The sequence below is a fragment of the Octopus bimaculoides genome, chromosome 4 (genome assembly GCF_046866305.1).
Source record: "Octopus bimaculoides isolate indiv1 chromosome 4, ASM4686630v1, whole genome shotgun sequence".
Lineage (NCBI taxonomy): Eukaryota > Metazoa > Mollusca > Cephalopoda > Octopoda > Octopodidae > Octopus > Octopus bimaculoides.
In genome coordinates, this window is record NC_142931.1 from 135,158,267 (window position 1) to 135,172,348 (window position 14,082).

Below are 14,082 nucleotides of genomic sequence, written 5' to 3' on the forward strand. Positions count from 1 at the left end.
GTTGGAAACTTCTTAAATAAGATCAATCGAGGATGGTTCCATATCTGTTATTTCAAGCAAACGGTCTAACATTTAGGACAACACATTTTTATTTTTTTTAACCTGTCTAATTTCTAGTGTCAGCTGCAATCTCAGGTCAGGTAAAATTTTCCCCCATCACTCCTGAAGATTTTATTTAATGTAATTTATGCACCCCTAAAGTTTATTTTAATTCTTGTGAGAAAAATGCATAAATTACATGGGTTTTTAGGGTATATCACATTGGAGAAAAACAAGGCACCATGTTCATATAGATTCATCATTTATTTACCAAATTGGAAGTTGTGAGAATTATAAAGTAATTCACAGCAAAAATAGGTTTTCTGTTCTTTAAACCTCTTTGATGTTTAAGATGGACTTATATTCACAAGATAGACCAGCTTTCTGTAATAAAGATAAAAAAAGTTTCAATGAATAATGAAAAATATTAAATGTTTAACCCTTTTACAATATTTCTATTGAAATATACTTTGTTGCGATTAATTTTGAAAAGTGTAATTCTGAGGTTTTAATTGAGATCACTTTGTATCATAGAACCAAGAACAACCTCATCTGGGTTAGTGTCAAAAGCGTTGACTAATTTGTACACATTTTTCACATGAATAAATCAACTTTTTGTGCGGCAATAAATTTTTAAAATAACAGAAAAAAACAGGTTCTAGAGTTTGAGATACAAAAGTATTGCAGAAAACTGGTGGTTTTAACTTCTGGATCTTTATTTATGCAATGAAATTTCAGCTTAGAGGAAATTTTAGATTATAATACAGTTGGTTAATTTGGGACAAAGTGTTTCATAGCAGAAAGACTCAACCTGAAGACTATGTAACATTTAATGATTTCATGTTTAGCATAAGAATAAACTCGCTCAGTTTTAACTTTTCTTCAATGAGAGCCAGTGGCATTTACTGACAGCAGGCAACTGTCTGCACACTGCACCATCAGACGCAAATTACCACATCATTGCAAGTTAGCATCAGGTTTAATCACAACACAGGCATCAATGTAATCGGTATCTCATCAGTTGTCATGGTTACAATAAACAGGCTTGCTTTTGGTGAGAAAAAGTAAGAGAAAAATAAAACCATATGGATCATTTGCTACTAAACAATTATCATTACTTCTACTGAATATAGTTATGGTGGGCAGTGTAAGTCATAACATCCTATGTGACATGAATTCACCGGCCAGCACATTTATCACTCAGTCTTATGCCACCAGAATTGAACCACTCATATTTATATTCAAAGGAAGATATGAACTCTAATCTAGAGAAAGAAACTTTAATCCCTTCACCATTTATTCACATTTTGTAATGTCCACCATTAAAATTGATCTGAATATTGCTGAATTTTTGCAATTTAGTTTGGATATTATCTTTTCATCAAAACTTCTATGCATACTTGACTATGTTGTTTCTGAAGGGACAAAATTAATTTACCTGCAAATCTTACTAAAAAAAAAGGTCAGGAGAAAACCTTTTTTTATTTTATGATGTCCATGTCGCTAATTGCAATTAATTTATTACTAAGACCCATCAAGCTGAGCAAAATCACAGTTGTGGCAGATACCAGAGTCACGCAAATGGCACCCATTACACTCTCAGAGTGGTTAGCGTTCCAATTTTCAAAATAATCTAACCTCAAGTAAATACACTATAGGCATTTAAATAAACAAACCTATTTCTTTTTTAGTTATTTTCAGCTCAATCATTACAGGACTGCGGTTTTGACTTGGAAGATTTTCAACAAGATGGTAATAGTAAATAAACCTGCTCAGTTTTAACTTATCTTCAATGAGAGCCAGAGGCATTTACTGACAGCAGGCAGCTGTCTGCACACTGCACCATCAGACGCAAATTACCACATCATTGCAAGTTTGATCACCTTCAAACACTACATAGATAATGTGTTATGTAAATGTAATTAAACGGTAAGCTATTGTAGTAATGATATTATGTAAACTACAATGACAGCAAAACTTTGTCTACACTCAAGCTTAATCCTTCTTTTGCTGGTTACTATTATGGTAAATAAAGATTATGCAAATTTGTTTATTCCCTTGCACCACATAAAACTAGAGTTTAGTAAAGTATCATGATAATTTTGTTTGCTTTCCATGCTGGTATGGGTTGAACAACTTTTAGAGATTGTGTTTTACAGCCAGAAGCCTTTGTAATAAACTTCTTACAACGTACATCAGGCTAAACTCTAAATTATTAAAATACAAGAATAAACTTTCCATATTACATAAATTTTAAAAATTAATTTTTCAGTTTAAATTAGATTATGCAAATAGTTTCAAATGGTTAAATTTGGGATGAGATGGCTGGTATTGAAAGGTTACCCTGAAAATTACATAACATTTATGTTTAAGTAGACGCATTTATATAAACTCGCTCAGTTTTAACTTTTCTTCAATGAGAGCCAGTGGCATTTTCTGACAGCAGGCAACTGTCTGCACACTGCACCATCAGACGCAAATTACCACATCATTGCAAGTTAGCATCAGGTTTAAACACAACACAGGCATCAATGTAATCGGTATCTCATCAGTTGTCATGGTTACAATAAACAGGCTTGCTTTTGGTGAGAAAAAGTAAGAGAAAAATAAAACCATATGGATCATTTGCTACTAAACAATTATCATTACTTCTACTGAATATAGTTATGGTGGGCAGTGTAAGTCATAACATCCTATGTGACATGAATTCACCGGCCAGCACATTTATCACTCAGTCTTATGCCACCAGAATTGAACCACTCATATTTATATTCAAAGGAAGATAGGAACTCTAATCTAGAGAAAGAAACTTTAATCCCTTCACCAACCTTTTTTTTATTTTATGATGTCCATGCCACTAATTGCAATTAATTTATTACTAAGACCCATCAAGCTGAGCAAAATCACAGCTGTGGCAGATACCAGAGTCACGCAAATTGGCACCTGTGCCGGTGTCATGCAAACGGCACCCATTACACTCTCAGAGTGGTTGATGTTCCAATTTTCAAAATAATCTAACCTCAAGTAAACACACTATAGGTATTTAAATAAACAAACCTATTTCTTTTTTAGTTATTTTCAGCTCAATCATTACAGGACTGAGGTTTTGACTTGGAAGATTTTCAACAAGATGGTAATAGTAAATAAACTTGCTCAGTTTTAACTTATCTTCAATGAGAGCCAGAGGCATTTACTGACAGCAGGCAGCTGTCTGCACACTGCACCATCAGACGCAAATTACCACATCATTGCAAGTTTGATTATCTTCATACAACGTGTATCATATTAATGTAATTAAAACAAAGCAACAGTAGAACAAAGCTGTCAGAGTAACAATATTAACTCCGACTTTATGATGTATTGCAACATAGCTATCAGCAAAATCTCACTATGGATAACAAAAACTCACTCCATTTGCTATTGTTAACAATACCCATCCATAAGTAAATTGTATTAAAAAATCAAACAGTTATTGGATTGAGTTACAAGAAACACCTAACTTCAGATCAAATAACTGTCATCACTGAAAAACCAAAAGTGAGTACAGTTTGGCCACCAGATTACTCAAGACATTAACATTTTCATGAAACAATGATGCTCTACTGCAATAGTTAATAATGATGATATATATATATAGCTGTAAAAGGACTTCCTCAGTTTTCTTACTGATTCCTATACATTGCATCCTTTTCCTCATGAATTGCTATTTCTATCAGAATTATAACTGATCCTCTCCATGAAATCTTATAACAACATTTCATAGACGGGATATTATATTATATTTCAATGTTAAATCAACTTGCTCAGTTCCAAAGTTCTTCAATGAGAGCCAGTGGCATTGTTGACAATAGGCAGTTGTCTGCACACTGCACCATCAGACGCAAATTACAGCATCACTGCAAGTTAATGCTCAAAGAAAAACAAAAAAAAACCTTTGTGTTTTCCATATCCAAGACTAATTCAATGAGATACCAAATGTCCAACTTAATTACTTTATATGAAAATTCCAAAAATAACTTGGTAGAAATTGATTTGATAATTAATAGAACCATAATTCAAGTTACTTTCCTGGCTATTTCTGTTGGATGTTCAAGCTAGTATAGATAATATTTTGTGTTGTGTTACAAGATGAATTTCCAACTGCATGCCATTACCAGTTAAACTCAGAAGTTTGTAGCATGCAAGAGTTACAATACAGCAAAATTTTTAACATTACTTGTCACCAATCCTGTACCTTAACTTAATAGCATGAATTCTCATTTACTACACAGTGGGGTATTTACTATACAGGGCAGGGGGGCTCCGAAAGGGGTCTCAGGGAGTAGCACCCCTACCTTCCTGAGCTAGTTTTCCACCACATTTCTTAAAATGATCTACCTCGGTTGCAATGGCATTGAGGTAGATCTGGCCACCCCTGTTAACGGGGACAAAACCCGGATTTAAAAAACTAAAACAGGGACAAAACCCAGATTTAAAACCTCGTAAAACATTAGATGATGATGAAATGCCTTTTCATTATACACCACAAATGTTCAAAATTATTGCATTGGAATGCACTCCTGGCAACTCTCATGGCTTGACTAGTGCTTTGTGAGAATTTAAAAAGTGCAGCTCCCAAAATTACTGCAGAGCTTAATGACCACCTCGAGAACCCAGTTTCCACAAAAACTGTTTGCCGGGAGCTGCACAAAGCCAGATTTCACAGGAGGACTGCAATCAGAAAACCACTACTTACAAAAACAAATGTTGCAAAGCATTTAGAGTGGAGTCAAAACCTACAGAATTGGTCCTTAGAGCAGCAGAAGAATGTTATTTTCTCGGACAAGTAATCCTTTACCTTCATTTTATCTGATCAAATTCATTTTATGTTTGTGAAACTGTTTCCGGAGGGAAACGCAATCTTTCAGGATGATAATGCACCAATTCACACAGCTGAAGTTGTTACTGAATGGCACGAGGAACATTCTATGAAAACAATTCAAACTTTGTACGAGTTCATACCTCGTAGAATTTAAGCTGTAATTACTGCTAAAGGTGGTCCTAGCCCATATTAAAATAAATTTGTTTGAAATTTTAAAGTGTTTCCATTATTTTGTCCAAACCCTGTGTGTGTGTGTACCTCCTTGCCTTGACATTACATAATGTTGTAAATGAATGCCTTTCCTTTCCAATATTCTGTTAGAATGTCTTCCAATGGGGAAATATTACCTTGCTTGGAAACAAGAAAGGCTTGGTGACAGAAAACCATAGAAAACCTGCTTCAATAATCTCTCTCCAGCCCAGGCAAGCAAGGGAAAGTAGACATTAAAATGGCAATAATTCTGATAGCTATCATTCTCCTTAGATCACAGTCAATACTATCGTTATTTATATTGATGTCTCCTTGTCTTTCTACCAATAAATAGACCTCCAGTAAATTCTACCCATATCCACACTAAACATAACATACCAACCTACCATTTGCTCCTTCACTATTATACACTTTCCAACCTGAATCTCTCAGTTAACTTACTGAGAAGACCTAAGAGGTACTGTAGATAATTTTTTCTACTTAATATTAAATTATCATACAAAATAGCACCTAAAATTACAGAATCCTTAAACAAAATTTAATGAATTCTTCGCTTCAATTAACTTGCTCAGTTTAAAACTTCTTCAATGAGAGCCAGTGACATTAATTGACAGCAGGCAACTGTCTGCACACTGCACCATCAGACGCAAATTACAGCATCATTGCAAGTTAGCTCAACACTATAGTACAAAAATATCACTAAACAGAGAGGAAAAAATTATCGTTCATGAAATGACAGGAATATGTTGTAAACTTCGCCTTAATAGAATATTACTAGTGGTAAATACGTCCACAACAAAATACTTTCTTACATCTTGTATTCATAGCATATACCAAGCAAATAAAATCAAAAATCTTTTAATTATTCCCAACCAGCATCAATATGGCATTGAAGAGTAAGTTCTCAAATAAACATTGAATAATATGACACCAGAATAGCGAGTATTCATGTTATATACATTATCTGGAAAAAGTATAACACATGCATGAAATATTACTTGCCCACGTTTTGTTTCTATATATTTTCTGCAGAAATCGATTATAATCTTCTTTGAGATTTATTCAAAAGCAAATGACTATTCATTTTTGTTTCTAACTGAAAATGCAGGCATGACTCACTTTGCAACTACATGGCTTCAAGTTCAGTCCCATTGCATGTCTTTCTCCTTCTATAACTCTGGGCCAAACAATACCTTTTGAGTTTATTTGCATGTTTGGGCACATGCACCATTGAGTTTGTGTAACCTCCACCACTGCTCAACAGCTGGTGTTGGTTTGTTTATGCTCTTATAATTTAGTGATTTCAACAAGAGACCAATAGAATAAGTACCAGAGTTTAAAGGAAAAAGGAAAACTGAATTTTTGCCAAAATATAATGGGTATTTAGTACTAATGGCTAAAAAGACATTACATTATATATCAACTTTATATCCCACTATACTTTTAGCTTTTTTTTTGTCAAGTTATGTTCCAAGTACTACTGTAATATATTGTTATATTTGTTTTACAAAATCACTATAAACTTTTAAGAGACAGAGTGCGTTTTTAATTAGAAATATTGTAGCAAAAAAGGATCAACGAAAAGAACTTACCATATTCTGTATACAAGCAGGCTAAAGCCTTCTTATGTTTTGCTAAACGCAATTAAATGGCGGTTCACCACCATCATTATATTTTGCAGCAATGACAGTTCTGATATCTTTCATGGTAGTCTAAAAATTACAAAAATGTCATTTTGTCAGTAATATATTCAGTGCCTTAAATGAGAAAAATAAAATATTGTAAAGGTTATTACATTTTCTGATTACAATTCAAAATGGAAATATTGGATTCTTAGAATCAATAACACTGTATAAGCCATTTATTGTGATCATTTTAGGATAGAGCCTTTTAGATAACATTAAGGAGATGATATAACAATATTCTGTGCATGTCTTAGAGCCACTAATTTCCAATAACTAAATGATAATGATGATTTAGTAACACTGAACAAGATTATCATCAGCTGCTGTCAATTCATTTGAAGTGTGGCATAGCATTTTTACTTATTTCACTTTACATGGTTCAAACTTTAGCAGAAATAGTACAATAGATTCAATACATTATAGCACTTAGATTTGTACTTCAGGATATCATCATCATCATTTAACATCTGCCTTCCATGCTGGTATGGGTTGAAAGTTTCTACAGGATCCATGAATTGGAGAACTACATCAAACTCCACTATCTGCTTTGAAATGGTTTCTATGGCTGGATGCCCCTCCAAATGACAACAGTTTTACTGAGTGTATTGGGTGCTTTTTCTTGTGGTGCCAGCACTAGTGAGATGGCCATATAACTAGCAAGATTAAAAAGACCCCCTCAACTGAACGAGAGCATAACTGGTGCTCTGACAGCAACAACATTGAGGGTTCCAGTTGATCCAATCAATGTTAACAGCTTGTTCATGAAATTAACATGCAAGTGGCTAAGCACTCCACAAACAGGCACACCCTCAACATAGTTCCCAAGGAGATTCAGTATGGTACAAACTGTGACAAGGCTGGCCCTTTGAAATAAAGGTAATACTCATTTTTGCTGGTTGAGTGAACTGGAACAATATGGAACAAAATGTCTTGCTTAAAGTCACAATGCACTGCCAAGAATTGCACTTTGTGACATTACAATCATGAGCCAATACTCTAACCACTAAGCCATGTGCCTTCACTGGGTCGTCATTTAACTTCCGCTTTCCATGCTAGCATGGGTTGGACGATTTGACTGAGGACTGGTGAACCAGATGGCTACACCAGGCTCCAATTTGATTTGGCAGAGTTTCTACAGCTGGATGCCCTTCCTAATGCCAACCACTCTGAGAGTGTAGTGGGTACTTTTACGTGCTACTGGCACAAAGACCAGTCAGTATAGTAAAAAGAGAGGCAGCATAATGCTAGATGTTGAGTGATTGAAGTAGGATATAGGGGTGGGAAATGGTTTCCTGCTGTAAAGGAGAGACATAGCTACCCCACATAATATAAAGGTGGGTGGAAGTAATTAGGGAGAAACTGGAAAGAGTAATAAAGATGGTGACACCAAGCTATAAGAAGGTAAATAGAAGAGAAAGTAGAAGTGGATCAGGAATGGTAGGTAGGTAGAGTTTGCAAGAGCATGGGATAATTGTAAGAAAAGGTAGTAAATTGTAAACAAGGACAATAGTAAAAGAGTTGGAGGGGAAGGGGGTAAGAAGCAGGAGTGGAGGTGACGACGGCGGCGGGGGGGGGCAGAGATCTGTAGTTATGCCATTTACTGTACTTGAGAAGACATGTCAAGCTAAGTGAAATTGTAGTCATGACCAATGCCAGTGACATGTGGAGTGGTTGGCATTAGGAAGGGCATCCAGCCATAGAAACCAAGCCAAATCAGACTGGAGCTCTGTGCAGCTCTCTGGCCTATCCATCCCAGTCAGCCCATCTAACCCATGCCAGCTTGGAAAATGGATTGCTAAATGATGATGATGATGATGATATATATATATATATATCATCATCGTTTAACGTCCGCTTTCCATGCTGGCATGGGTTCGACGATTTTCACTGAGGACTGCTGAACCAGATGGCTACACCAGGCTACAATCTGATTTGGCAGAGTTTCTACAGCTGGATGCCTTTCCTAACGCCAACCACTCCGAGAGTGTAGTGGGTGCTTTTACATGCCACCATATATATATATATATATATATTGTGCAAATGTACATTTGTGTAAAATCAACTTGCTTGAACAGAATGTTTGTAAAATTGACCAATAACCCTAAACACCTCAAAGCAGATTATGTACATTTTCTCAATAATAAATGGAATACAAATTACCTTAAAATCAGGATATGGAATCCACTTCAGAGCAAGCAATCTCTTACGATCAGCCTTAGAAACTGATGACAAGTATTTGGTAATTGGTTTGCATGTCTTGCAGGGGCCAAATAAGCGGTTTAGTTCTAAACGGATATCTCCTTCACCAACATACAGCGTTATCCATGTTTTACTAAATTTATACCAGCGAAGTACTATATAAACACCTTCCATGGATGTTGGTCGTGCATCGTACCTCTGAAATGTTGCATTATACAAACTGTCTACGAATGCTTCTGTTTTCTGTAAGAAGAGAACATTTCAAAATTTACGTTTCACAAAAGATGAAACAGATTTTTAGCTAAGATCCAAAAGCTACATCTAAAAGAACATAATACAAAGAAAAAAAAAATCTAGTCAGCACAATCCTGAAATAGCTTCTGCAATATCTGGTTTAACAGATGAACAGTAGAAGTTAATAGTTAACAAACATGCTGAAAAATGGAGTGCTTTTTCTTAGACAAGGGATTTCATCAGCTTATTTGCAATACTTACACTGTCTAATGGAGCTTTTGTTTTGTTTACTTGAGCAGGCGTGATAGTGGCCCCACCAGCTGGCCTAGAAATAACAATAAAATATTAGCATCAGACAAGACTTGGAGAAAAAAGTAGTGGATGCATTTAAATAGACTGGTCAAATTAAGAAGAATTTACCCTGACTACTTTCAATACTATTTCACTTTTCTAGAAAGAGCAATATTTCCTTAATAACATTTCCTCATTGATCATAATCATTTAACGTGTTTTCCATGCTGGCATGGGTTGGACGGTTTAACCAGATCCAAAGAGCAGGAGGATTGTGTCAAGTTCCAAAGGCTGCATTGGCATAGTTTCTGTGGCTGGATGCCTTTTCTAAAGTCAACTACTTTAACATTAATTTTTTAAAAAAAGAAAAAATGCATCGGCCTAGAATTTGAGAAAAAAAAAATTATTATTAACTTGTAAGCAAGAAAATTCCACAATATTTTCTCGAAGGCATGTTCCTTTAAATGCACACACACATCAAGTGGCAAAAGTAAAGAAAAATTCACTTAGGCTAGATAAAGTTACCAACTGGAAGATTGTTTGGCAATATGGAAATTAGATGTGTTGACTTTCGTTTTTTTAAAGATGTCAGTATTAAAAGTTACTGGTACTAATTTATGTTTACATAAGATTAAATTCCAAGTGCATAAAATTTTGCATTTCAAATTTATTAGAAACTGTGCTAAGGGCGAACTTGAAAGGTTTAAGATTATTCCAACAAAGTATCTTATTTGCCGCAACAAGAAAGCCCGAAGTTCTGACAAGTAATCGGTTTTACTAAGACTGAAACTTGCCATCAAATTACCTAAAAAGAATAATTGTATGTAAAAAGTGAACAGATAATGAAACGACGTCAGAACTGGAATAAAAGCTCTAACTCCGAGAGGTAGAATTTCATACAGAGCTAGCAAGAGATGGATCGTAAGATTGCCATATATATATATATATATAAACTTCTTACAATCTTTTTAATCTTATGAGGAGTTAAATGAATTGGATTTGAGGATAGAAGATAGCTTATTAAGTTAAAGCACAAAACCGGTCATTGTAATACGGTCTCGATCGTTTAGTGAGTATTCACCAAAGTTTTATCAATACTTTCATACGGGAAAACTATCATATATCTACTAACGTCATCATCTCTTACGAGACTTAGCTGTCTGTTCAAATGAGTAAAGATATATTATAAAGAAAGAAATACATTAATAACTTTTAAAAAATCCAAAGTGTCTGGTAATATTGACACGTGACAATTTCTTAGAACTTAAAATACATTTTCTCAGAGCAGCTATTTATAATACCTTCTTAGAAGCTCTTCAATTTGAGAGAAGGGAACAATCGGTTATACTGAACCTAATACTTTGGACCATTCTTCTTGAATAGTACCCTATATTTCATCGATCCGAAAGGATGAAAGTTGATCTAGGAGGGATTTGAACTCAGAACGTAATGGTGCAAGAATAAATATTTCTTTATAAATTAATAATTATAAGAAATAGAAAAAAAAAGCTTAACAGAATAAATTTGAAGAATGATGTTAGTTTGAGAATTAAATTCAGTAACGAAGATGATCTCTCTCCTAGTTAACTAATTATTTAAATAGGACTCTGGGTGATATATGGAGAAATGAAGAAAGAAACTGACGAAAAAGGGAGGGAGAGGATACGAGGAGACATGTGCTGCTTTAGGTTATGTGGCCACCATGTTGTAAAATAAAGTACAAAAATTACATGATTTTCAACCAACTTACGGTTTGTAAGCTTGCTTATTCTTTTTGCGTGCCATAGTCATTTATCAATATCACAAGAGTTGGTCTGCTTTTAAAAGGTAGAGCGACAAAAAATAGACAAAGTTTGTGGAACTCTCAGAGAACAGGTCAGGTGTAGATGGAGAGCCACGCTTGAAAAGGAAGGAGGAGATAATTGCAACGTTCAACTACGCCTGCGTCATTATACTATGGAATGAAAGAATAGTCAGAATTGCAGAAGTATGGATGGACAGATATTTGGGATTAATTCTCAGCTAATCACGAAATGCAATCTCTAAGTTTTTACTGATTGGAACAGGACTTTATTAAATCTCGAGAAAACCATTGTCGACAAATCACATGAAATATATATATATGTAAAAGAAGTAGGAATTTAAGCGTATTCCTCTACTATCTTTGTTTCCTCATAACTATCACAGAAATGGATATTAGTGGTAGGGAATGAGTGGCACAATTGTGTAGCTATGCCAATTTAAGTATGGATGCTAGTACGACAAATAATTCTAGTTCTTTTCTTGGCGATCATGTTGGTTTCACTCCCGCAAGTTTTGATTTTCCTTAGGTTTTGCAGTTGAACGATTATAATAATAATGGTTCCAAATTTTGGCTCGGGACCAGAAGTTTTTGAGAGGAGGGAAATCGATTACATCGACCCTAGTTCTTGACATGGACTTCTTATTTTACCGACACCGAAAGGATGAAACGCAAAGTCGACCTCGGCGGAATTTGAACTCAGGACGTAAAGACGGATTAAATACCGCTAAACAATTTTGCCCGGCGTGCTAACCATTTTGCCCGCAGCTCGCTTAACAAATTCGTTTTTCGTTTATCGCACAATTTTTGTTTTTGTACATCACTTATTCTTTTGCTTTCCGCTCAATCATAGTAGCCAGAGCCTATATGTAACCGCCCGACGTACTAGAAATAATAACCAAGTCTCCTTCATGAATCAGCAAAAATCAAATCGCTTCCAAACAAATATACTTTTTCCTTAAGCATTTGTATGTAAGAAAGATGGAAATAAATAGATTAACGAAATGAAATAACTTTTAAAGATTTTAAAAATTATGTTATAGACCGAAAGTTAAAAAAACAGGAGACGGTGAATATAAAACATGTTTTGTTAAAACATTTATTTGATATATAGAGCCATTTAGAAAGTACGAAATTTACTTTAAAAAAGGTTGTGACAGAGGATATAAAGCAGTAATAATTTAGTTCCCAAACCGGTTGAATGTGTGGTTTACAAGCTCGTTTTGCAACCATGTGGGTTTGGGTTCAGTCCCACTGCGCGACACATTGAGCAAGTATTTCCTACTATAGTCCCGGGCCGACCAATATGCAGACGGGAACTGTAAGGAAGCCCGTCGCTAGTATGTGTATACACATTTGTGTGTTTGTATTTGTCTCCTATCACGGCCTGACAACCAGTGTTGGTTTGTTTGCGCCCCCGTAATTCAAGGGTTCGGCAGAAAGAGACCAATAGAACAAGTACCAGGCATTAAAAAAATAAGTCATTGGGGGCGATTTATTCTACTAAACCCTTTACGGTGGTATCCTAGTATGACAACAGTCCAATGAGTGAAACATCTAAAAGATAGAAAATAAGTTTTTCCTTGCATCTCAGCAGAATTAATTTAGGTCAATAATCATACCAATGTCTTTTAATTCCTTGCTGATATTTGATCATTTCCAGGAACAATTTTAGATCCTGTGATGGACCAGCGTCATCCCATCCAGGAAATATATATGCCAAAGAAACGGGGAAATCAGCCCTAAGGTCCTTATGGAGTAATGTGGACTAACCATAACCTTTTTTGTTTTTATAATTGACATTAATTTCCACCTTATTCGGTCCTTTTCTAGGACAACCTGTGATGAGGCAGCACCTGAATACCACAAATTGGATAGTCCAAGAATTTTGAGTTCTAGATGTGGTCTTCCGCAAAACTACAGCTTTGTGTATTGAATTCTTCTCTGCTACAGATCTTCCTTCACCTTATGCATTTCTTATGCTAAAGCAACAAATAAATTAATTAGTAAATATGTATCTTTTCCTCAATTTAAAATTCAAATTTTAGATGAACCCAGAAATAGTACAGATCAAGAATTTTTCCACCCTTTTAAATGTTATACATGAGCCAGCAATTCATCATTGAGCCATGTTGTAGACTTTATACATCACTTCCTATGTGTCATTTCTTGAAGTTTGCTCACCTTTTGAGTATTGCGTTTCAGATCCACACCACAAACATTTGCACTGTCTGAACTTTTTTAGATGTAATTGTAAGGTGATGGGCTGGTAGAATCATTGGTGACCAGTGATGAAGTCACAGGAAAAAAGTCACAATTTTGGCTGGGACACAATTAATTTATGGTGGCCAGTAATAAAGTCACAGGAAAAAAAGTCACAATTAATTTATGGGATCTGGACAAAACCCCCTCAGACACACACACACACCCGCCCGAACAAAACCCCTGTGACTTTTTTACCTGGATTCAAGCCATTAGCACGCCAGGCAAAATGCTCAACAGCATTTCATCAATCTTTATGTTCTGTGTTCACATTCTGCCAAGGTTGACTTTGCCTTTCATCCTTTTGAGGTCGATAAATAAGTACCAGTTGAAGACTGGGATCGATGTAATCAACTTATCTCCTCTCCCAGAATTTCAGGCCTTGTGCCAAAATTTGAAACCGATATTCTTATAGTTGTAACCCTTTGAAGCATAGACCAATTTGAGTTGGCTGAAATTTCCTGTTTCTGAGGTGACATAAAATGTTACTTTTTCCTAAC

At 35.2% G+C, this 14,082-nt stretch overlaps 1 protein-coding gene and 5 non-coding genes across 6 annotated transcripts; all 6 read right to left on the reverse strand.

Annotated features, from left to right (window-relative positions):
- Positions 1-284: 284 nt before the first annotated feature.
- Positions 285-11,456, reverse strand: LOC106880171 (uncharacterized). The gene is made up of 5 exons (XM_014930016.3): positions 11,270-11,456; positions 9,490-9,553; positions 8,956-9,237; positions 6,703-6,822; positions 285-423 (listed from the first exon to the last, which is right to left on the reverse strand). Exons 1-4 carry the CDS (start codon positions 11,308-11,310, stop codon positions 6,745-6,747), a joined length of 465 nt encoding a protein of 154 aa, XP_014785502.1. The 5' UTR covers positions 11,311-11,456; the 3' UTR covers positions 285-423; positions 6,703-6,744.
- On the reverse strand, positions 902-1,004 carry LOC128247732 (small nucleolar RNA SNORD16). Its single transcript, XR_008264094.2, has one exon. It is a non-coding gene; the product is annotated as a small nucleolar RNA SNORD16 (small nucleolar RNA).
- LOC128247730 (small nucleolar RNA SNORD16) lies at positions 1,809-1,911 on the reverse strand. The gene has a single exon (XR_008264092.1). It is a non-coding gene; the product is annotated as a small nucleolar RNA SNORD16 (small nucleolar RNA).
- Positions 2,433-2,535, reverse strand: LOC128247729 (small nucleolar RNA SNORD16). The gene has a single exon (XR_008264091.2). It is a non-coding gene; the product is annotated as a small nucleolar RNA SNORD16 (small nucleolar RNA).
- On the reverse strand, positions 3,190-3,292 carry LOC128247731 (small nucleolar RNA SNORD16). The gene has a single exon (XR_008264093.1). It is a non-coding gene; the product is annotated as a small nucleolar RNA SNORD16 (small nucleolar RNA).
- On the reverse strand, positions 5,676-5,777 carry LOC128247733 (small nucleolar RNA SNORD16). Its single transcript, XR_008264095.1, has one exon. It is a non-coding gene; the product is annotated as a small nucleolar RNA SNORD16 (small nucleolar RNA).
- Positions 11,457-14,082: the final 2,626 nt, after the last annotated feature.